General features: G+C 41.4%; 1 protein-coding gene across 1 annotated transcript in view; it reads right to left on the bottom strand.

Moving 5' to 3' along the window:
* The window catches only part of slc6a3 (solute carrier family 6 member 3), a 119255-nt gene that overhangs the window by 55853 nt on the left and 39162 nt on the right, over window positions 1–24240 (bottom strand). Inside the window, exons 4-6 of the mRNA XM_051935692.1 lie at window positions 8572–8710; window positions 7135–7269; window positions 982–1085 (exon numbers count right to left, since the gene is read on the bottom strand). Coding sequence (XP_051791652.1) covers window positions 982–1085; window positions 7135–7269; window positions 8572–8710 — 378 coding nt within the window. The remainder of the gene's footprint in view (window positions 1–981; window positions 1086–7134; window positions 7270–8571; window positions 8711–24240) is intronic.

Here is a 24240-nt window from a genome sequence, read left to right as displayed (position 1 = left end):
GTCTAGAGGCTGTTAGATTTGCAAAAGGAGGCTCAACTAAGTATTGATGTAATATCTCTGTTGGGGTACCCAAATTTATGCACCTGTCTAATTTTGTTATGATACATATTGCATATTTTCTGTTAATCCAATAAACTTAATGTCACTGCTGAAATACTATTGTGTCCATAAGGCATGTCATATATTAAAAGGAAGTTACTACTTTGAAAGCTCAGCCAATGAGAAACAAAAATCCAAAGAATTAAGAGGGGTTCCCAAACTTTTTCATATGACTGTATAAACCAGAAAATAATTGATTATATACAGGTATTGATAAATTAACATCAACCATAAAAGCCATTGTCAAAAACAATGCCACAAATCACAAAATGCTCATATCTCGCTTATTCACTGCAGTAACCCTGTCCATGCCAATGCTTTGTTTAACCTAATGACTGTCAGAGGAAATTCAAACACCTCCTTACAATGAAACCTGAATGTTGCTTAGATAAGCATGTGATTCTGAGGTTGTTTGATCTCACTTCCAAATGAGATTTACTGTAAATGTCACAAAGTCTGCTCTGTTGTGGCATATAAGATGATGAGGGTTCTAGTATGTCGGGATCCTGTTGGGAGCAATGAAGTATGATGGTGTATAATTTCACTTTTGGAGGTTTTGAACTGGAAAGCAGCAGGTATTTCCATGACCGGGGACAAATTACAAAAAAAAAAAAAAAACTAAAACAGATGCCACATGTGGGAAAAGAAATCTAAAGCAAAGACAAACAGGTCTTAAACATGTAACAACCCAAAAGAAGAAAGCTGCTGTTTTTATAACTAAAATGAAGTTATTTATAAACCTAAGCACATTACTTTCAATTCAGTTGTTTATATTCAAATATGGTGTCAAAAGCATGGCCTGGAGGGCTTCAAAGATATTCTAATTGGACGGTTCTTGTGATGGTCCCACAATGAAACTCTCAATATGAGGTCAGGCCTTACCTATAGCAGTTGTTGCTGAATTTGTTATAGCTTGAAAACGCTATTAGCACACCAAACCCAACTCCTAGCGAGAAGCATATTTGAGTAGCAGCATCTATCCAGACCTAAAAAACAAACGGCCAGAGATCGACACAAAAGCAGGAGGGGAAAAAAAAGCTGTTATTAGAGATAATTGCAGGAAACTCATTGAGCACAAAGATGAAAGACACTTCTGAATACAGGGTAATTTTGTAAATTGCTGCTGCATGCATGTGTCTAATCTAATTCCCGAATTACTGCTTTGAGTTGTCAGTCGTGAGTGCTCAAGGAAATTGCATTTGAATGTTGCCCTTACAGTAAATGCAATATTTGTACAACTTCATCAGATGGGCAACAAGGATTTAATGGTAATAAAACGTGCTTCTTTGGTGAAGTATAATATAATACACAATAATCACTAGTACAGCAGACATTGAACTCACTCACTCACTTACATTGGCTTAGGCTATTCATACACTGATGTGGGTCACAAATTCATTTTTATTTTTACTATTACTTTTTTTAGAGCAATGTTGTTAGCCAAAAGTAACCACAGTGTTACTATAGAAACTGATCCTCCATTATAGACACTGTTGACATTGATAGATGTACAGCATGGATTGCTGTTAAATAGAGATGCTGCTGCTTGGGTTAGCCTTTATTTTTAACCTACTTTACATTACCGTCTCATTCATATCTAATAATCTGTACTTATATTTATTGTGTATTTAAGAAAGGCTTTGACAAGAACAGGCTGTTCAGTCCAACTTAGCGGGTCATGTATTGTACTCGCTATGATAAAACTCCTTTACAAATTGTTAAGATTCGATTGACTTCAACAAGACTACATATTACTACTTGTATCAACACTCCTCTTTTGATCATTTTTACATCATTTATAATTTACCATACAAATTTATTAGTACATATTCTATTCTTTTACATTTTGTTTTAAGTAAATTAATTTTGTAAAAGTGTTTTGTGCTGTGAGTCTGTCAGTCATTATCCAACCCACTATATCCTAACACAGGCTTTATGACTAAGGATCTGCTCTGTATCTAGATGGTTTATCAGTTCAAATCCCGTTTCTGCCAGAAGGGATCCTACTCTGTTGGTCCCTTGAGCAAGACCCTTACCTGAAAATTGCTCCAGGGCGACTGTACAATGGCTGACCCTGCACTCTGATCCCTAAAGATCATACAAAAATACAGTTTCCTTCCCTGGGATTAACAAAGTATATCAACATCAAAAAAAATGAAGGGTTAGCACCAAGAATAAATAAGGGAGGAAGTAAAGGAGGAACTGAGAAGAATGAAAAATAGAAAGGCAACAGGACTGAATGGGAGCCAATCCCAGCCAGCTCAGGGCGCAAGGTAGGAACAAATCCCCAGGCAGGGTGCCAGCCCACCGCAGGGCACACACACTAGGGACAATTTAGGATCGCCAATGCACCTATGTGCATGTCTTTGGACTGTGAGAGGAAATCTACGCAGACACGGGAAGAACATGCAAACTCCATGCAGGGAGGATCCGGGAAGCGAACCCAGGTCTTCTTACTGCGAGGCAGCAGTGCTACCACTGCGCCACCCGCTGTGAGTCTGTCTAATGAGAAATGTGTTGCTGGATATAAGTGTAAAGCAAACTGGTGCTTCTGGATGGAAAATAAAATCCTGAATGGCCTGGCAACTTGAGGGGCTCTTTTGTGTAAATGGCACTTTATTCGGATGAAAACAGATTTCTTTGGATAGAATTTCACGAAAATGTTTTGTGCAGACTTTTCTAGTTATTTTTACCCAACTTATAAAAAAGATATTCAAATATCCATGCCCTTCAATAAATATAATTTTAATCAAAATTATCTAGACAGTCACAATTAATATTAGGTGTTCAAAAAAACCAAACAGCCCATTCACTCAATATTTTTGCTTTATTTAAAACATCCATTCATCCATCCATTTTCCAACCCGCTGAATCCAAACACAGGGTCACGGGGGTCTGCTGTAGCCAATCCCAGTCAACACAGGGCGCAAGGCAGGGAACCAATCACGGAGCAGGGCGCCAACCCACCACAGGACACACACACCAAGCACACACTAGGGACAATTTAGAATCGCCAATCGACCTAACCTGCATGTCTTTGGACTGTGGGAGGAAACTGGAGTATCTGGAGGAAACCCACGCAGACACGGGGAGAACATGCAAAAAGATAACATTAATATTCAGAAAGTAAAAAGGAGTGTTTGAGGACCTAGTCATATACTCTTTTTCTTCTGTTTAATATGCGAGCATATACTTGTAAACTTTGGTACTGATGTTTGAAATACACAGCACAATAGTTTGTTTTCTAATATGGCCAGGTTGTTTATGTTGTAATATTATCTAAAATGCACTAAAAATACAAAGTGGTCATAGATCTGCACATATTGGAGTGCCCACATTAAGTGGAAACAGTAAATAGGGGAGCATTCAACAATGAATGCTTAGTACACTTGTGGAAAAGATGTCTTTCTCTTTGATTCTTGATATTCAATTTACAGACAGTAATGTCTGTTATTTGTGTTACAGGCCACCTGAGACATTTTGAATCCATCCATCCATCCATCCATCCATTATCCAACCCGCTATATCCTAACACAGGGTCATGAGGGTCTGCTGGGGCCAATCATAGCCAACACAGGGCACAAGGCAGCATACAAACCCCAGCAGGGCACCAGCCCACCGTAGGGCACACACACACACACACACACCAGGGACAATTTAGGATCGCCAATGCACCTGACTGCATGTCTTTGGACTGTGGGAGGAAACCCACGCAGACACGGGGAGAACATGCAAACTCCACACAGGGAGGACCCGGGAAGTGAACCCAGGTCTCCTTACTGCGAGGCAACAGCACTACCACTGTGCCACCGTGCTGCCCCTTTCTGAATTGCACCCATTAATTAATATTTTAATACAGATTATATATCTTTTGACTCACCCTGTATACACAGGGTTAATTAATATCTACAAATCCAATTTTAAAACACTGAATTTCATTTTTTGAGAAGTAGTTTTAGGATGTGTCGTGGGATGCTTTGATTACCACTAATAATGGAAATGCCAATAATGTAAATAGTTTTTAATTAAAGAATAGTTGAACAGAGAAGAGCAGGATGTGATAATGGCTAAGAAGTAGGCAAAGAAGATATGGTATCAGTATGGGAGTGAGGAAGATAGAGAAATGTGTAGACCGACAAAGAAGGAGGCAACGATTGCAGTGGCAGGAGACAAGGCACAAGCTTTGGAGGAGATATATGAAAAATTTGAGACAAAAGATTGAGTTTTAGAATCGTGAAGACTTGGGACAAGGGTGGGAAAAATTTTAGTCAGATAAAACAAATGAAAGATGAGCAAGGTGTGGTCTTGATTGAGCATGATCAGATACAGAGTAGACGGAAGGGGTGTTTGAATGAAGAAAATCCAAGCGGAGTATTTGGGACAGTGATGGCTTTATGACTAAGGATCTGCTCTGTATCTAGATGGTTTATCAGTTCAAATCCCGTTTCTGCCAGAAGGGATCCTACTCTGTTGGTCCCTTGAGCAAGACCCTTAACCTGAAAATTGCTCCAGGGCGACTGTACAATGGCTGACCCTGCACTCTGATCCCTAAAGGTAATGCAAAAAGACAGTTTCCTCCCGGGGATTAACAAAGTATATCAACATCAAAAAAAATGAAGGGTTAGCACCAAGAATAAATAAGGGAGGAAGTAAAGGAGGCACTGAGAATGAAAAATAGAAAGGCAACAGGACTGAATGAAATACCAGCAGAAGTGAGGAAGAGTTTAGAGGAAAGGGGGATTATATGTATTGTGGGGTCCAGTGCAGAAAATGTATGAACAGGAGAGAATACCAGAGGAGATAGATAGATAGATAGATAGATAGATAGATAGATAGATAGATAGATAGATAGATAGATAGATAGATAGATAGATAGATAGATAGATAGATAGATAGATAGATAGATAGATAGATAGATAGATAGATAGATAGATAGATAGATACTTTATTAATCCCAAGGGGAAATTCACATACTCCAGCAGCAGCATACTGATACAAAAAACAATTAAATTAGATAACAATGCAGGTATAACAGACAATAACTTTGTATAATGTTAACGTTTACACCCCCGGGTGGAATTGAAGAGTCGCATAGTGTGGGGGAGGAACGATCTTCTCAGTCTGTCAGTGGAGCAGGACGGTGACAGCAGTCTGTCGTTGAAGCTGCTCCTCTGTCTGGAGATGATCCTGTTCAGTGGATGCAGTGGATTCTCCATTATTGGCAGGAGTCTGCTCAGCGCCCGTCGCTCTGCCACAGATGTCAAACTGTCCAACTCCATGCCAACAATAGAGCCTGCCTTCCTCACCAGTTTGTCCAGGTGTGAGGTGTCCTTCTTCTTTATGCTGCCTCCCCAGCACACCACCGTGTAGAAGAGGGCGCTCACCACAACCATCTGATAGAACATCTGCAGCATCTTATTGCAGATGTTGAAGGACGCCAGTCTTCTAAGGAAGTTTTTATTTATTTAGGAGTGGAGGAACAGTGGAATTACACCAAATTATAAGGAGAAGGGTGATATTCTAGATTGTGGAAACTACAGAGGGATAAAGGTGATGGCACACTCAATAGAAACTTAGGAAAGGGTTATCGAGAGAAGGCTTAGAATAGAGACCACCATAGGGGAGAAGCAGTTTGGTTTTATACCAGGAGAGGGAATAACTGATGCAGTCTTTGCATTAAGAAAGCTCATAGAGAATCATCGAGAAAAACAGAAAAGTTGCAAATGGTGTTTGTTGATTTTGAGAAGGTTTAAGATAGAGTGCCACATCAAGAGGTCTGGCGGTGACTGAGAGAGAGAAAGGAGCACCAGAGATGTATGTGAGGATTGTCCAGGATATGTATGTGGAAGTAAGGATGGGGGGTGTTTATGGTAAAAGACAAGATCCCAGTTAGAGGAGGTCTGCACCAAGTCCTGTACCTCTTTGATCTGCTCATGGATGTGTTGAGTCATGGGGTAAAAGACCAATCTCCCTCAGTGCATGCTTTTTGCTGATGACACTGTATTGTGTAATAGCAGAAAGGAGAAGGTGTGCAGGAAGTTGGGAGAATGGAGGAGGCCTTTGGAAGATATAGGAAGAAGACAGAATACATGAGGTTTAATGTTGGTCAGAATTCATGGAGAGCTATTGAAAAGAGTAGATAAGTTCAAACATCTAGGATCAGTGATAGCCCAAGATAGACAACTAGATGCAGAGACACCCTACAGAGTACAGTGTGGATGGAACAATTGAAAGATGGCATCAGGAGTATTGTGTGATTAAAGAATTAAGACAAAAGTTAAAGGTAAGGTTTTTAAGACAGAGGGAAGACCAACAATAATGTATGGAACTGAGACCTGGGCAGTAAAGGGAGAGCAGGAGAAATTGGATGTGGCAGAAATGAGAAGGTTGAGATGGATGTGTGGAGCTACAAAAAAGGACAAAATAAAAACACAAGACAATTGGAGGTAAAACTAGTTGGACAAACATCTAAGAAAGTACAGGAAAATAGATTGAAATGGTGTAGACGTGTGATAAGGAGAGACCAGGAATATGTGGGCAAAACAGTGATGGGAATGGAAATACAGAGGAAGAGAAAGTGAGGGAGGACAGAGCAGAGGTGGATGGATGAAGCAGAAGAAGGGACTGACTGGGGAGGAGGTGCAGGACCAAGCTGTATGAAAGGGTTGATCAAGCAGATCGACCCCACATAAAAGTGGGAAAAGATGAATAGGAAGAAGAAGAACAATTCAAAGCATGTTTTGATCCGTCTCGTCTTTCTGTTGTGAAACAGCTGATTAATATTTAAAATTGACGGCAGATTACTTAATTTGTCAATTGTTAAAGTGTGGTCACATGTAAATTTCAATATCAAAAACTGGCATTTATTATGAGAGTCTCTTATTGATGGACTAGGATACAAAGCATATAAAGTGCTGACTGACTATGAGATTAACATTATATGTAGGGTATAGTCAGCTAATATGGTGAATAGTTAACAGCTAGGAAATGTTGCGTTTTATCAATAAGTAAAGGTTTTAAAAGAGATAAACTCACCGAGGCCTCACACAGGCGAAGAAAATCGACACTTAAATATGCTTTGATTCCATCAATGGCCCCAGGCAGGGTAACTCCACGCAACAACAGAACAGTTAGGACCATGTAAGGCATTGTTGCTGTAATCCACACAACCTGCAAAACAACAGCACCATGACGCCAATTGCAGAAATAACAGAAAATGTAAAAAGGTGCATAAAATTTATACAGTCAAGAATTTATCTGACATTCATATTTTTAAAAGGAATTATAAAGCACTAGTTTAATAATAGTTTATGAAGGAGCATAATGGGGGATGAAAACGTTTTGTACTTGCACCACAAGCTCCCACTTTTTTTAAAATTCTAAATTATACGACACTTGTGCTGTTCATTCTTGAGACATTCCAGTAGGAACGAATTCTAAAATTTTAAATGTGTATGTTTTTGTGTTTTCGACATATTACCAAAAGTACACCCTGCAGAAATGTAGACTTGTATAATAATAGCAATTTACTAAGTGTGAATTCAAAATGTGTAAGAATTTGTGGTAGCCATAACTGTAATGTTTCAAATGTAAAGGACGGCAGAACTAATTAAAATAATTCTCTCTGTGAATATGCATTCATTGTATAATCAACATCTATTCATTTCAGTGAAATAACAAAAGAACATATTCTTCTGAAATCTGCTTACTGTAACTCAATTCAGAGGTGAACTGTGTGGGGTCTATTCTAGCAGTACTGGCTGCAAGGCAAGAACCCGCCTTGGATGTTGTGCCAATGCATCGCAGGACTCACCAAATCACACTTGGCCAGTTTGAAATGGCCAATTAACCTAACATACATCCACCCATCCATTTTCCAACCCGCTGAATCCGAACACAGGGTCACGGGGGTCTGCTGGAGCCAGTCCCAGCCAACACAGGGCACAAGGCAGGAACCAATCCTGGGCAGGGTGCTAGCCCACCGCAGGACACACACAAACACACCCACACACCAAGCACACACTAGGGCCAATTTAGAATCGCCAATTCATCTAACCTGCATGTCTTTGGACTGTGGGAAGAAAGCGGAGCGCCCGGAGGAAACTCACGCATACACGGGGAGAACATGCAAACTCCACGCAGGGAGGACCCGGGAAGCGAACCCATGTCTCCTAACTGCGAGGCAGCAGCGCTACCGCTGCGCCACCGTGCCGCCCAACCTAACATACATGTCTTTGAGAATGTGGGAGAAAAATATTACCTTAAGGAAAAACAAAAATTGCAGATATGGGCAGTAAATACAAAACTCTACACAGAGCAAATGGGGAAGGATCTGTGAGATCGCAGTGTTAATCACTGAACCACAATGCAATGCAAAATTGAAAAGTACTTCATTTATTTTAAGGATGTAAGGCTTCAGGTGGAAAAACATCAGTTTATCCATAAAACAAGATCAAGAAAAGCTATCTGTACCTTCCCAGATGTCTTCACTCCTTTCCATAGGCTGAAATACAAGACAACGATTACCACAACTAAACAGGATGTCAGCTGCCACCTGGGCAACCCCAAGTCATTAATTCCTTGACTTTCATGGAGATGTAAGACTCCTCTCCTAGGATAAACAAAACAATTTATATACATTAAAATGTTTCAATAGTGAGAACACATGCACTGTATATTCTGCACATTTCCAGAATATTGTAGTGTATTTAAAATTTGTTATTAAAAGGTTTTATATTTCAAGATACAATATAAATAAATAATAATAATAAAGAGGAGGAACACAAGGGGGAATAAAAGATGCAGGAAGAGTACATCTGACTAAGGCTTGAAAATAGAGGCTTGTTAATATTGTGCAGTACTATAATCAGACCTACAAGGTTAGCATCAGTCTTTAGAATATAAGAAGTAAATGAAAGGGGTTGTCGAGAACACGCTGGTCACAGAGGAAGTGTTGGGGCATCAGCCAGGTCACCCCTATTTAATATCCGAAAAATTAAACAAGCACTTCATGTTGTGTAGAAGAATAACAGATGTGGCGGACGGCCGGGACCCACGCCCGGCCAGGACACCCCTTTGTCACTAGCCATGGGAGCCACACTATGTCCCTCGGAACCTTTGTTGGCAGCCCCCCTGGGTTGCATCGGGGCCACTTTCATGGAACACCGGAGCTCATCTTGGTTGGGCTCCATGGCCTCCGCCAGGGGGAGCTGCATAGCGCAGCACAGCTTAACGAGCCCGTCTGGGCGGGAGCGCAGCCACACCCGGAAGTGCAGCCAGAAGTAGGTCAACGAGCACCTGCAGCACTTCCAGGTGGGCTATAAGAGGAGCCTGCAGCCACTACTCAGTGCGCCAGAGTCGGGAGGACGAGGACGATGAGGACGATGAGGATGAGGATGAGGATGAGGATGAGGATGAGGATGAGGATGAGGATGAGGATGAGGACGAGGATGAGGACGAGGACGAGGACGACGACGACGACGACGACAACAACAACAAGAAGGACGAGGACAAGGGCGATGACAACGACGACGCTGTCCTGGGAGGAGTGGAAAGAAGAGTGTGATTTGGGTTGATTGTTCTTTGCATTTTGGGACTGTGTTGTGCCTGTGGGATTCACGGGGAAGATGTGCTCCACAGGTGAAGAAAAAAATAAACCTTTTTGTTTGTTTTACACGTGCCTCTATTGTCAGTCTGTGTCGGGTTTGTCACCAATAAAAGGTGTCATTTTGCTTGACTTCTCTCAGCACTCTCCACAGTCAGTTACAGTACTTCATACAAACACTTCAGCATATTAAATGGAACTTTTCACTGGGTGAGTCCTTGTAATATAAGACCTTATGTTTGTCATGAGAATGTTTCATATTTAAAATAATACTTGAATATACAATATACAAATTTGCATTTAACATCCTGTGTTCGGATTCAGCGGGTTGGAAAATGGATGGATGGTTGGATTTACAAATGTACGTTTAACGTAGGATTTTTGTACAGGTAGGTTGCCACTTTTTTCACATTTTGCTATGTTGCAGTCTTACGTTAAAATCATTTAAATTCATGTTTTTTTACATAAGGTAATACTCAACACCCCACAATGATAAAGCAAAAACAGGATTTTAGAGATTTTTGCAAATTTATTAAAACAAATAAAGATCACATTGACACAAGCATTCAGATCCTTTGCTTTGACAGTTGAAATTTGGCCTGAGGTGCATCCCATTCTATTCCACCAGCTTGTTTGGAGTCCACCTGTGGTCAAGTCATTTGACTGGACAAGATTAGTAGAGCCACACATCTGTCTGTACAAGGTTCCACAGCTGAGCAAAAACCAAGCCATGAGGTCAAAGGAAGCTTAGAGGCAGGAATATGTCGAGGCATAGATCTGGGGGGGGGCGGCACGGTGGCGCAGTGGTAGCGCTGCTGCCTCGCAGTAAGGAGACCCGGGTTCGCTTCCCAGGTTCTCCCTGCATGGAGTTTGCATGTTCTCCCCGTGTCTGCGTGGGTTTCCTCCAGGCGCTCTGGTTTCCTCCCACAGTCCAAAGACATGCAGGTTAGGTCAATTGGCGATTCTAAATTGGCCCTAGTGTGTGCTTGGTGTGTGGGTGTTTGTGTGTGTGTGTCCTGGTGTGGGATTGGTTCCCTGCCTTGCACCCTATGTTGGCTGGGATTGGCTCCAGCAGACCCCCGTGACCCTGTGTTCGGGTTGGAAAATGGATGGATGGATAGATCTGGGGAAGGCTGCATACAATGAGTGCAGCACTGAAGATTCCCAAGAGCACAGTGGCCTCCATAGTTCTTAAATGGAAGACGTCTTAAACAACCACAACTCTTCCTAGAGCTGGCCACCCAGCCAAATAGAGCAATTGAGGGAGAAGGGAATGGTAAGAGAGGTGGCCAAGAACCATATTGTCACTCTGCCTATTCAACAGAGAACCCGTGTGGAGATGGGAGAAACTTCCAGAAGGACAACTATCCCTGCAACAAAGTGGCCAAACATGAGCCTCTCCTGAGTCAAAGACATGCAGAAACCCACTTTGAGTTTACAAAAAGTCACCCAAGGGACTCTCAGACTGTGAGAAACAAGATTTTCTGGTATGATAAAACTAATATTTATGTCTTGTCTGGAGAAAACCAGGCACCACTCATCACCAGTGCATTAAAGCATACTGCTGGCACCATCATGCTGTTGGGTTGTCTTTCAGCAGAAGGAGCTAGGAAACAAGACAAGGTTGAGGGAAAGCTGGATAGAGTGACCTGGACCTTAGTCTAGGCCAAAGGTCCACCTTCCAAGAGGATACTGACCCTAAAAAAAAAGAGTGAAGATCCTATAGGAGCCTGCGGTGGGCTGGTGCCCTGCCCAGGGTTTGTTTCCTGCCTTGCGCCCTGTGTTGGCTGGGATTGGCTCCAGCAGACCCCTGTGACCCTGTAGTTAGGATTCAGCGGGTTGGATAATGGATGGATGGATCCTATAGGAGCGTCTTAGCGACAAGTCTGTGAATGTTCTTGAGTGGTCCAGGTGGAGCTCGGACTTGAACCCAATTGAACATTTCTAGAGAGACCTGAAAACAGCTGTGCACTGACTCTCCACATCCCAACTGACAGAGCTGGAGACGATCTCCAAAGAAGAATGGCAGAAGGTGTGCAAAGCTTGTTGTGTCAAATTCAAGAAGACTCCAGGCTGTAATCCCTGCTAAAGGGGCTTCAACTGCATACTGAGGGAAGGGTCTGCATACTTGTATCATATGATATTTCAGTTTTTGAATTTTAATAAATTTGCAAAAAAATCTAAAATGCTGTTTATGTTTTATCATTCTGGGAGTATTGAGTGTTTCTTGACATGGGGATTAATGAATTTAAAATGAGTTTAGCTTTAGGTTGTAACATAACAATATGTGTAGAAAGTGAAGGGGTCTGAATACTTGCTGAGTCCACTGTATATTTTTATAGGATTGGTCGTGAATGGTGCAACATCGGACCCAATGCCTTGCTGTTCAACACTCCTGGGTTCAAATTCTTGCCTGGTCATTGCCTCTGCGGAGTTTAAATACGCATCTCTAGTGTTTAAACGTCTTGTCTTTCATGCACCCATGCAATTTCTAGCCTGTTTATCGTAATCATAGTCACTGGTGCTTGTTGTGGGGTTGGGTGAAAGAAAGGAACCAACACTGGATGGAGTGCCAGATCACCACAAGGCACACTCACTCACGCACATACTTGGCCTTACTCATATGGGGTCATTTTTGAGTTATCATCTCGCCAAACACATACTGTATGTCTTTGGGGTGTGCAAGCAAAGCCCACATAGACACAAGGACTGTGCCCAGGGCTGGGATTTAAACCCAGGACCTCTGGAGCTGAAAGGCAGCTGTTTTGACCACTACCTCATCATCACCTACATATTGTGTTGGTGAAGCACAGTATTTAAAACTGAGACAGTATCAGTATAGAACGTACACTCTACATCCCAATCAAAGTTCTATACATTTTTCAGAATGCCGTAAATGTCAGCTTAAAAAGCATGATAGTGGCTTAGTTTTACTTCCGTGTACACAAATGGTACACTTAAGAGTTTAGATGATAATTACTGAAATTATGGAGAACTAGACATGATGTTTTTAAGCGCAGATGTATAATAACAACCTTAGAAAAGGGAAGACTAAGCCACCATTTAGCTTTCCATTTCAGTGATTAATGAAAGCACTGGACAATAAACAGAACAGACAGCTATCATATCAGAGATTCATAAAGGAGAATGTTTTCTAATAAAAAAGGGACACAGCTATTAAGTATTAAGCCCAGAAATCACAAATACCAAGTTTTACTATTAAGAAGCATCATCAAGTATCTTCAAAAGGAAATAATGGATGGGAACACATATTTCCTGATTTAAAACAAAAGCTACAACACCATTTTCAGCTACTGAGCCTTCATTAAAAGTGTGTCTTCTTTAGTAAGCACATAAAATATACAGGTAACAAAAATGTAGAAATGCCCAGAACTTGAGAAACTGAAGAAGGGTGTAAAGCCATTGTAGGCCCACTGAGTGAGAAGATAAAGGGTTGTGGTTCAAATGTTCAGTCTGGGTCAAGTTGTGAATGTCTGGCCTATGACATTTTTCTCTTGATATAATAAGTTAACTTTAAATGCTTGGGACTGAAAGAAGACGGATGAGTGCTGTGGTATTGTAGAGAGAACTTTGATTCTCTCAGCTCTGTTGTGCTCCCTGTTTTGCTTTATGTAAATTATAGAGGATTTGTACGAGAAAAACAAAAAATAAGACGGTTGGACAAGCAGCTTTTCTGATGTTTGATCATACAGAGGGGCTGGATATGATCATATTGTTAGATAGATAGATAGATAGATAGATAGATAGATAGATAGATAGATAGATAGATAGATAGATAGATAGATAGATAGATAGATAGATACTTTATTAATCCCAAGGGGAAATTCACATACTCCAGCACATTGTTGGAGATAAGATAAGAACTTTATTCATCCCAAGGGAAATTCTTATGTCATTGGCATGTTCAGTGCAACAAGAGAAATAATGATAGTACAATGAAGATTTAAGAAGTGAAAAATAGTAATTGTGCAAATATACAAAAATATGACAGTTGTGCAAATGTACAAAAATACGCCGGCATATGATAATTGTGCAAATATACAAAAATATAACAGATTATTATTAAATACAGATTATTAGTGTAGGTAATGAAAAGTGACTTAGTACTTGTGCCTGAGTAAAATGAGCTAGCTGCTTGTGAAGACAGGATGGGACTAACATACCACCATAAAGGCTGAAAAAGATCACCTACAGAACGAAGAGGAGTTCTAAAGAATTATTGCCAAAGGTTGAAAAGATCTCTTGTGGCGTTCAATTCTGTATTTGGGGGCAATGAGTCTTTGCTGTGTGTGCTCTGATGGAGACGTGGTTAGATGCATTTTAGACAATTAGAGTTTGTCGGTGTTGTTAATTAATTTAAATGGGCAAAATTATTTTAGCACTGAATAATAAAGATAAAAGATACAATTGTTTGGGTGGATCAGACTTTTATCAGGGGTGGAAGGTTAACCAGCTGGCAAGTGGCAGCCAGGGCTCTTGTGGGACTGGATTGCACCCAGACAGACCACAGCCCAACTCAGCAAGGGAGAGGTCCATTACCAGCCAGTGAACGTAGGGAAGGACTGAAGGAGAACAATGTGCAGATGATTCATCTGAAAGGAGACTGGGTTATGAGAGTGAGTCAGGAGAATAGATAGACGCCAAGAAGAAAAGGGTCAATACCAGCGTCAAAGCAAAAACAAGAGACAAAAATCAAGGGCAAATACTGTAAGTCATGAACCTAGATTTCATTTGGCAAAAAGAGTTTGAAAGAATTACTAGAAAAGGATTTGAATCTGCACCTCGGATGAGGATATGAATTTCAGGAGAACCTTTTAACCCAACATCTGAAATGGTGGATAAAACAGTCCAAAAAATAATTACCGTATATACTCGCGTATATTTCGGGTCTTGAAACCTGAAAAATCGATCATAAAATCAGACCCAGGGCTTGTACGCCCGTTCAAAAATGCAACACTTACATTTTTTTTTTTTTGACATCTTCTTGCCTCCTCCAATCTCACATCAGTTTCTCAGACACATCAAATTTTGTTGCAGCAGCGCAGTTATCAATTTCTTTCGCTACTTCAACGACTTTTAATTTAAAACCAGCTTCATATTCTCTTCTGATCGAACGCTCCATCATAGATAAGGAATGCTCTTACGATAAAGGTGTATGAGGGTGTGAGATACAAAAAACACAAATCAGTGCAAACGTCGCTTCAGAATAGTTTGGGTATTACCGTGTGGTCACGTAGGCACCATACATAGAAAATAAAAGGCCGTGTGCTCTGTGGTTATTCTCTCAGGTGGGTGTTAGGATATCATAATCAATTGCGTGAGTTTTCTGCATTCAATTTATATGACCGACTTTATAAAATACGGTAAAATCAAGCCCTGACTTACACACAGGAGAACTTAAATGTGAGTATATACGGTAACCATTAAAACAAAGGAGAATCGTCACAAACAGATGTCACTCACTCAAAAAAAAAAAAACTCAATCCTAACAGCAGGGTGAAGGGTGTCATGGGAGACTTTCATCTAAAACCACCAAAATAGGAATAGGTGAATGGTATTTGTGAAGAAAATCTGCATCATTTTCTCAGGAGGTGCCCTGAAAGTGAGCCTGATTGGGTTTCAAGCCCTCTTGAGCAGAAGTTTCTAGAATGTCTTTATTTGGGATTTTGTGACAAAAAATCTCTGGTAGACAGAAAGCAGGCAAATTCAAATGATATGGTGATACCTGGAAGGTGAGAAAGCAGATAGGCTGTCCCTCTAGATCAGTGCTTCTCCACCACTTTGTCGACTTCCATATTTTGGCTGTGGGATACCAGCAGCAGAGTCTCGAGTTCCTATTCTTTACGTATATTGCTGCTAGGTTGTGGTTGGTCTTCAAGTGGGTTGTGCTGGGTCACGCACTGGGTCGTGCTGGATTATCTCCGATGTGCTCAATTCACCAACAGAGGCACTAGCTTTGATGTTCACCTTTGATTGTCTCCTTCCTCCTGCTTCGAAGACCTTTGATTTACCAAAGGAGACCTCCCCCTCCTCCTCTCCCTCTGTGAAGATCCATTGACGATTTACCAAGTGGATTGCAAAGACACGTGAAAAAATGGATCTTGAAATCAAAAAGGTTGAGAAACATTCTTCTAGATAGACATGTAACTGTCAAGATTGGCTTTGTCACCTACAGGTTCTGCTTTGATATTTTGGGTTCCACCTTTGGTTATTACTATCTTAATAAACACTGTCAATTATGGAGAATCCACTGCATCCACTAAACAGTGTCATCTCCAGACAGAGGAGCAGCTTCAGCGACAGACTGAGGAGATCGTTCCTCCCCCACACTATGCAACTCTTCAATTCCACCCGGGGGGGTAAACGGTAACATTATACAAAGTTACTGTCTGTTTTACCTGCATTTTTTATCACTCTTTAATTTAATATTGTTTTTTGTATCAGTAAGGTGCTGCTGGAGTATGTGAATTTCCCCTTGGGATTAATAAAGTATCTATCTATCTATCTATCTATCTATCTATCTATCTATCTATCTATCTATCTATCTATCTATCTATCTATCTATCTATCTATCTATCTATCTATCTACATTATTTTGAGGGCCTTTGGTCTCCATGGCATTTTTCACAGTATTATTGTTATTATTTTTCTGTTGGCAGGTAGCCATTAAATGGGGCTTCCATCATGGAGCCCAAAACCTTACTGTTGTGTCTCTATTTTTGTTACATTATAATGTCTTGCCATATGATTAACAAGTGTACAGGTGTGCACATTTTTCATAAATGTGGTACAACACTAGAGCCAATTTTGGAGGTGACATCCTTTGACTAGTTAACAATAATAATCAAACCAATGTTTGTTTGTGTGCACACAGAAAACTTTTATGTGCTATATGATATTTTACATTTTTTGGTGTGCATAGGAAATAAGAAGGTTTTTTTTCTGTATCCTTTATTTACATAAATATTCATGAGGCAGTGTTAACTATTCTGAATAACAAATAAAGAGCTATTCAGTAAATCAGAATAATATCAGAATATTATTTTATCTATCCATCCATTATCCAACCTGCTATATCCTAACTACAGGGTCACGGGGGGGTCTGCTGGAGCCAATCCCAGCCAACACAGGGCACAAGGCAAGAAACAAACCCTGGGCAGGGCGCCAGCCCACTGCAGACATTATTTTATATAAAGTATAAATATGCCACAGTAATTTTGCATTTCTCTGATATACTGAATACTTCTTAAGCACTTAGTGCTTAATATGGGGTCATTTAATCACCAATTTCTTAAAGTAAATGTTACATCTCGTGAGAATAAGCGCTTCACCAGCGCCAACCCGACACAGACTGACAACGGAGGCACGTGAAAACTAAAAAAAAAGATTTATTTTTCTTCACCCGTGGGGCACGTCTTTCACGTGTCCCACACACAGTACACAGTCCCCAAAACACACACAAGCAAAGCACCAACAAAAACAGCAAATCTTCCTTCGCCACCACTCCTCCCGACTCTGGCGCCGAGTAGTGGCTGCTGCCTCTTCTTATAGCCCACCCAGAAGTGCTCCAGGTGATAATTGACCTAATTCAACCTGTGTTGGTGCCCACACGGGCTCAGGAAGCCACGCAGCTCCCCCTGACAGTGGCCACGGAGCCCAACAGGAATGAGCTCTGATGTTCCACTATTGTGGCTCCGATGTAACCCAGGGGGGCTGCCACCAAGTGTTCCGGGGGACGTAGTGTACATCCCATGGCTGCTCCCCCGGATCCAGTGTCAAAAGAATCGTCCGCCACAATCTATATTAATAAAATTACAATTCCTTTGTTTGTCTTTTAATTTTTCTACTTTGCTTGGTATTTTTTTTATCCATTTTGCACACTAAGAGCCTAATTTATACATTTATTTGCTTGGCAGACACTTTTATCCAAAACGACTTACAAAAGAGGTTAACATATTCAAGTAATACTTTGGGCCTGTTTGTTCAACAAGGGATCTGCTAGGAGATGAGGCTAGGGATCTGCACTGGCAATCGGAAGGTCGCCGGTTCGAATCCCGTAAATGCCTATAGTGACTCTGCTCTGTTGGGCCCTTGAGCAAGGCCCTTAACCAGCAATTGAGTAGTGAGAAATAGCGCTATTTAAATGCAAAGAATTATTATTATTATTATTATTATTAAGTGCAGTTTCAACCCTTAGATCACATATTGTCTGCTTGCTCATCAATCACGCAAAAACAGCTGAACCGATTTTCACTAAATTTTGCATGTAGGTTGGTATTGGTCCAATTTAAAATACAGATGTTACGGAGTGTCAAAAAATTCATTGGGGATGAGTGTTGTAACAGTGGGGAGCAGGGCAACCCAAAAGCTGTGTATTATTCCAAAGTGGCTGAGTTGATCTTAATAAAGTTATGCACATCCAATAAAGCTAAATCAACTTAAAACAGAGGCTACTTGGTGTTCCACCTGGAAGGGTGGTTGTAAATTTGTCAAAAAGATCTTCCTATCATTACAGAAAACTATCCAACTGGCCTACTGAATTATCCCCTCAAGTTCACTTCCTTCTTGTCTTATGTAGAGAAGCATTGTCATTCAATATTAGCTGGTAAGAAAGACATTTAAAAAAGAGAAAAGGCCATTAACAAAATTACCTTCTACTTACAAATGTTTGTAAGAAAAGCCATGGGAAAAAATGTTGCAGCAACTGAAAGCTTGATTTAGAAACACACAAGAGGTGTGTGTGAGTGTGTCTGTGTGTAATTCTTGAAAAACTAATATTACAACATATATAATAACTAGCTGTACCCCGTGGCTACGCCGACATAGTAATGAAACAAAACAAACTTTAAAAATCATTAGACGTTGGCACTATATCTGATCGTGTTCAGCTCTGACGGGAGAGCGTTCCCTGTGTGGGGAGAAAAGCACATGGCCGTGATGTCTCTGTCAATCAGCAGCAACCCTCTAAAACACATGGAGCATCTCTCTCTCTCTTATAAACGTCAAACGTTACTCCTTAAGAATCTGTAGATCGGTGGTTCTCAAACTGTGGGACGGGCCCCCTAGGGGTGCGCGAAGTAACAAAAAAGGGGGGGTAAAGATGTGAAAAAAAGAAAACAAGAATTGAAAATATGAAAAATACATCTATTGAAACCAAAACAAATTAACTTAAACTACATTCTGATACTAGAAAAATAAATATAGAGTTAGATAAATGTCAATAAAAATTAAGTAGGTATAATAAAATATGCATCTATGATATATCATTAATTAAAAAAGAACAGAAAAGAAAGATGCTCATCCGCATCGAGAGGAGTCAGATGAGGTGGCTCGGGCATCTGATCAGGATGCCTCCTGGACGCCTCCCTGGTGAGGTGTTCCGGGCACGTCTAACTGGGAGGAGGCCCCAGGAGAAGACCCAGGACACGCTGGAGGGACTATGTCTCCCGGCTGACCTGGGAACGCCTCGGGATTCTCCTGGAAGAGCTAGAAGAAGTGGCCGGGGAGAGGGAAGTCTGGGCATCTCTGCTCAAGCTGCTGCCCCCGCGACCCAACCTCGGATAAGCGGGAGACAATGGATGGATGGATGGATAAAAAAGAACAAATTGGTATTAGTGGGCTCCTTTCAAAAAAACCTTAGGGGGGCGCGATTAAAACTGTTATGAAAACTCGGGTTGCAAATACTTAAAGCATGAGAAACGCTGCTGTAGATGATAATGTCTGTTGAACAAATGGGTACCGCTAGCTAAGCAGAGGCAAGGTGCACTCCAACACATGGCGAGATGTAAACCAACTTGAACAGAGGCTGGTGAGTTAATGAGGAAGGCCCCGCCCCCCTGTTCTCGGCCAACAGCCACTCTCTTGGATTTGCATAAATACATCGGAACTGCATGGTGGCGCAGTGATAGCACTGCTGCCTCGCAGTTAGGAGACCCGGGTTCACTTCCCTGTGTCTGCGTGGGTTTCCTCCCACAGTCCAAAGACGTGCAGGTTAGGTGCATTGGCAATTCTAAATTGTCCCTAGTGTGTGCTTGGTGTGTGTGTGTGTGTCCTGCTGTGAGCTGGTGCCCTGCCTAGGGTTTGTTCCCTGCCTTGCGCCCTGTGTTGGCTGGGATTGGCTCCAGCAGACCCCCGTGACCCTGTAGTTAGGATATAGCGGGTTGGACAATGACTGACCGACTGACTGACTGACATTGGTACCGCAAGCAAACTCTGGTACTTAGTGCGATGAGAGAAGTCACAAAATCAACCGGAAAGTTAAAGCAAATTATAGAAAACAACCAGATCTAAATCCGTTAAGTAATTCTCTCGTGAAAAGCAGACAGACATACAGACAGAACGCAATTGGACCAGGAAATTTTATAAAAACCGTTTCTTAGGGCCAAGGGTAACTTACAAGTCCCAAGTTCTCATGGTTCGGGAGATTTCATGATGAGTGAGTCAGTGGTATTTGGCTTTTATATATAGAGATTACAATAATTTTGACAAGAACAAGCCATTCAATAAAGCCACTCAGTCCTATGGACCTAATTTGTCTAAAACAGCATAAATTAAAATTTTGAAGATGCTTAGAGTCCTAGAATCTTTGACACAACTTGCTAACTTATTTCATGTGTCTGTAATTCTTACTGCCACTTTGAAACATTTGTGTGAAGTTCACCCATCAGAAGTTTCCTTCGGAGTCCCCAAGTTTTTGATGAAGAACTCATTTTAAAATACTAACTAGCTCGATCCTCCATACTATCTCACTCTGTAATTTTGAACACTTTAGTCATGTCATCTCTTAATCTAATCTTAAAATGAAAATAATCAGCTCTTTTGATTTTTTCTTATACAGTAGCTCATCCCTGCAATCTTGGAATCATCCTAGTCACTCTTATCTAGACTTTCTTCAGTGTGCTCTATTGTCTTTTTTTTATAATATGAAGAACACAACTGCACACACTTCTCCATACCTGGTGTTATTAATAATAATAATAATAATAATAATAATAATACATTTTATTTATACAAGGTGCCTTTCTAAGCACTCAAGGATACTGAACAAACAATAAATGAAAAACACATTATAAACAAAACTTAAAACATCAGAAAATATAAAACAGTAAAACCCTAATAATTTGTCATTCAGCCTAAACATGACCCCCTTTGATTTGTACTCCACACATTGTGCTGCGTAATCTAACATCCTGTCAGCCTCCTTACAGTAATTGTTTCTGTACACTGTCTGGATGTAGAAAGTAAAGTGTCCACTCTGACTCCAAGGACCTTCTCGTGAAGTGTCCTTTCATGTATCATAACTGCAATTGTTTACTGAAATCTGAGATGTTTACTACTGACATGTAATTTAATTACATATATTAAATTTAATATGATAAAGCTATGAAGAGGATGAAAAATGGAAAGGCTGTTGGTCCAGATGACATACCCGTGGAAGTATGGAGGTGTTTAGGAGAGATGGCAGTGGAGTTTTTGAGCAGATTTTCAAATGGAATCTTGGAAAGTGAGAGGATGCCTGAGGAGTGGAGAAGAAGTGGACTGGTGCTGATATTTAAGAATAAGGGGGATGTGCAGGACTGTAATAACTACAGGGGAATAAAATTGATGAGCCACAGCATGAAGTTATGGGAAAGAGTAGTGGAAGCTTAGTTAAGAAGTGAGGTGATGATTAGTGAGCAGCAGTATGGTTTCAGGCCAAGAAGGAAAACCAGAGATGCAATGTTTGCTCTGAGGATGTTGATGGAGAAGTTTAGAGAAGGCCAGAAGGAGTTGCATTGCGTCTTTGTGGTCCTGGAGAAAGCATACGACAAGGTGCCTCGAGAGGAGCTGTGGTATTGTATGAGGAAGTCGGGAGTGGCAGAGAAGTACGTAAGAATTGTACAGGATATGTACGAGAGGGAAGTGTGACAGTGGTGAGGTCAGCGGTAGGAGTGACAGATGCATTCAAGGTGGAGGTGGGATTACATCAGGGATCGGCTCTGAGCCCTTTCTTATTTGCAAAGGTGGTGGACAGATTGACAGACGAGATTAGACAGGAGTCCCTGTGGGCTATAATGTTTGCTGATGACATTGTGATCTGTAGCGATAGTAGGGAGCAGGTTGAGGAGACCCTGGAGAGGTGGAGATATGCTCTAGAGGAGGAGAGGAATGAAGGTCAGTAGGACCACCGTGACAGAATACATGTGTGTGAATGAGTGGAAGGTCAGAGGAATGGTGAAGATGGAGGGAGTAGAGTTGGTGAAGATGGATGAGTTTAAATACTTGGGATCAACAGTACAGAGTAATGGGGATTGTGGAAGAGAGGTGAAAAAGAGAGTGCAGGCAGGGTGGAATGGGTGGAGAAGAGTGTCAGGAGTGATTTGTGACAGACGGATATCAGCAAGAGTGAAAGGGAAGGTCTACAGGACAGTAGTGAGACCAGCTATGTTATATGGGTTGGAGACGGTGGCACTGACCAGAAAGCAGGAGACAGAGCTGGAGGTAGCAGAGTTAAAGATGCTAAGATTTGCACTGGGAATGACGAGGATGGACAGGATTTGAAATGAGGACATTAGAGGGTCAGCACAAGTTGGACAGTTGGGAGACAAAGTCAGAGAGGCGAGATTGCATTGGTTTGGACATGTGCAGAGGAGAGATGTGGAGTATATTGGGAGAAGAATGCTAAGGATAGAGCTGCCAGAGAAGAGGAAAAGAGGAAGGCCTAAGAGAAGGTTTATGGATGTGGTGACAGAGGACATGAAGGTGATGGGTGTAACAGAACAAGATACAGAGGAAAGAAAAATATGGAAGAAGATGATCCACTGTGGCAATCCCTAACGGGTGCAGCCGAAAGAAGAAGAAGAATTAAATTTCATCTGATACAATTTTGCTCAAGTCTGAATTCTCCCCAAATACACTTGTAGGGATTTGAATATTTCTAGATTATCTGCCATTTTACTTAGCTTGGTATCACCATCAGACTTAACTCACTTACTGTATATACATTGAAGAGAGTGGTGGCACCAGCACTAATCCTGGGGACAACACTTTTAATGCCATCCAAATGAAAAACGTTTCTTGCTCTGTTTGTCAGTTTCGCACTCCTCTACACACTGAACCCTGAACTTCTACTTTTTTAGTTGATGTTGTAGTTCAGATGACAAGCCTGAATGTGGAGTCTTAACAAACGCCTTCTAAAAATGAGAGTAAATATTATTATATGCCTCTCTCTTATGTTTTTAATATAATCTGCCAATATTTGCTAGCTTCCAGGTTGTAAGAATTTCTTCACTGTGCAATTTCTTTTAAAAATATACCATGAAGAGTTGATGTGCTGCACGCACTCGCTTACTTTACAGTATCTGATCATTTTTCATCTAAAAGCTTAAGAAACCATAATGGAAAGCAAATTCAAATAAACTATTAAATATTGTAAATTGATACTACAAAGTAATATCCTGTTCACTAGCATACTAATCCATTCTTCTGTTTTCTAAAACAATAGTGAATCACAGCAATCCGATGACCAGTGAGCACAATGTAGGAATCAACCCTGGACAGGACACTGTGACGATGCGGGTTCTCGCTCCAATGCTCCCACTTCCCATTTCTGTTTTGGGAGCTCTTGAACCCGACACCGTCTGTAATGTCACCGGATGAGCTGAACAGAAGGGACACAACGAAGCAAGGGGATGATGCAAAAAGGTGCAACAAAACCAAAAACAGTGTTCAAAATAAATAGTGCAGCGCTCCAAACCTCATTAAATAAATAATCCATCAAAAACAACTGAAACGTGGAGGTTAAAATTCCATAAATAAAACCAGTTAAAAACAATGGCTGGAAGCAGTCCTTTAAAACAAAACGTGGTGCCTTCATCTGCTGGTGGCTCCCCTGTTTCTCCCATTCATGCTTTGCACCAGAGGAGCAGTCCTACCTGAACTTGACCTTCTCTGCCTGCTGGTCTTGTGGCTTCCCGATTCCTGGCTTTGTTCTGCTCTCCCCAGACCGAGACTTGGGTTCCCCAGCGACCAGGGAGCTCACACTGGGACATCCACTTCCCAAGCCTCCTTCCAGTCACTCCTGTTCCTCACTAACGCTCAGAAGGAGCGACCACTACCAACTGCCCTGGGTGCCGGCCAAACACCCCACTAGGGTTCACTTCTCAGCTGCCTTCTGCTCTCGACAACGTGCGTGCCTTCGCTCATTTGCTCTCCTGCCACCTTCTTCTCCCATAACCTCCGTCCACTTTTCTTTTCTTGATTTTTTTTTCCTCCCCTCCGCACTTGCGCTCCTACTATATATCATGGGGACGTGGTTCAGGTGTGGCGATTAGCAGTTCCCAGCATCAATTACGGATGTGGATGATTCCTCACCTGTGCACATAAGCGTTGAAATGCCCGCCTCACATAGCATCCAAGAACCGCTCCGGCCACACTACAACGCCTCCTCTTTATCTATTTAAGAACTGGGCTTTTCTTCTGAGCCATGGACCCGCTACATCACAGACACCAGTCTATCACAAGGACATCTCTCATAC

Source organism: Erpetoichthys calabaricus, chromosome 13 (genome assembly GCF_900747795.2).
Source record: "Erpetoichthys calabaricus chromosome 13, fErpCal1.3, whole genome shotgun sequence".
NCBI classification, from domain to species: Eukaryota; Metazoa; Chordata; class Cladistia; order Polypteriformes; family Polypteridae; genus Erpetoichthys; species Erpetoichthys calabaricus.
This window is presented reverse-complemented; position numbering and strand designations above follow the sequence as displayed.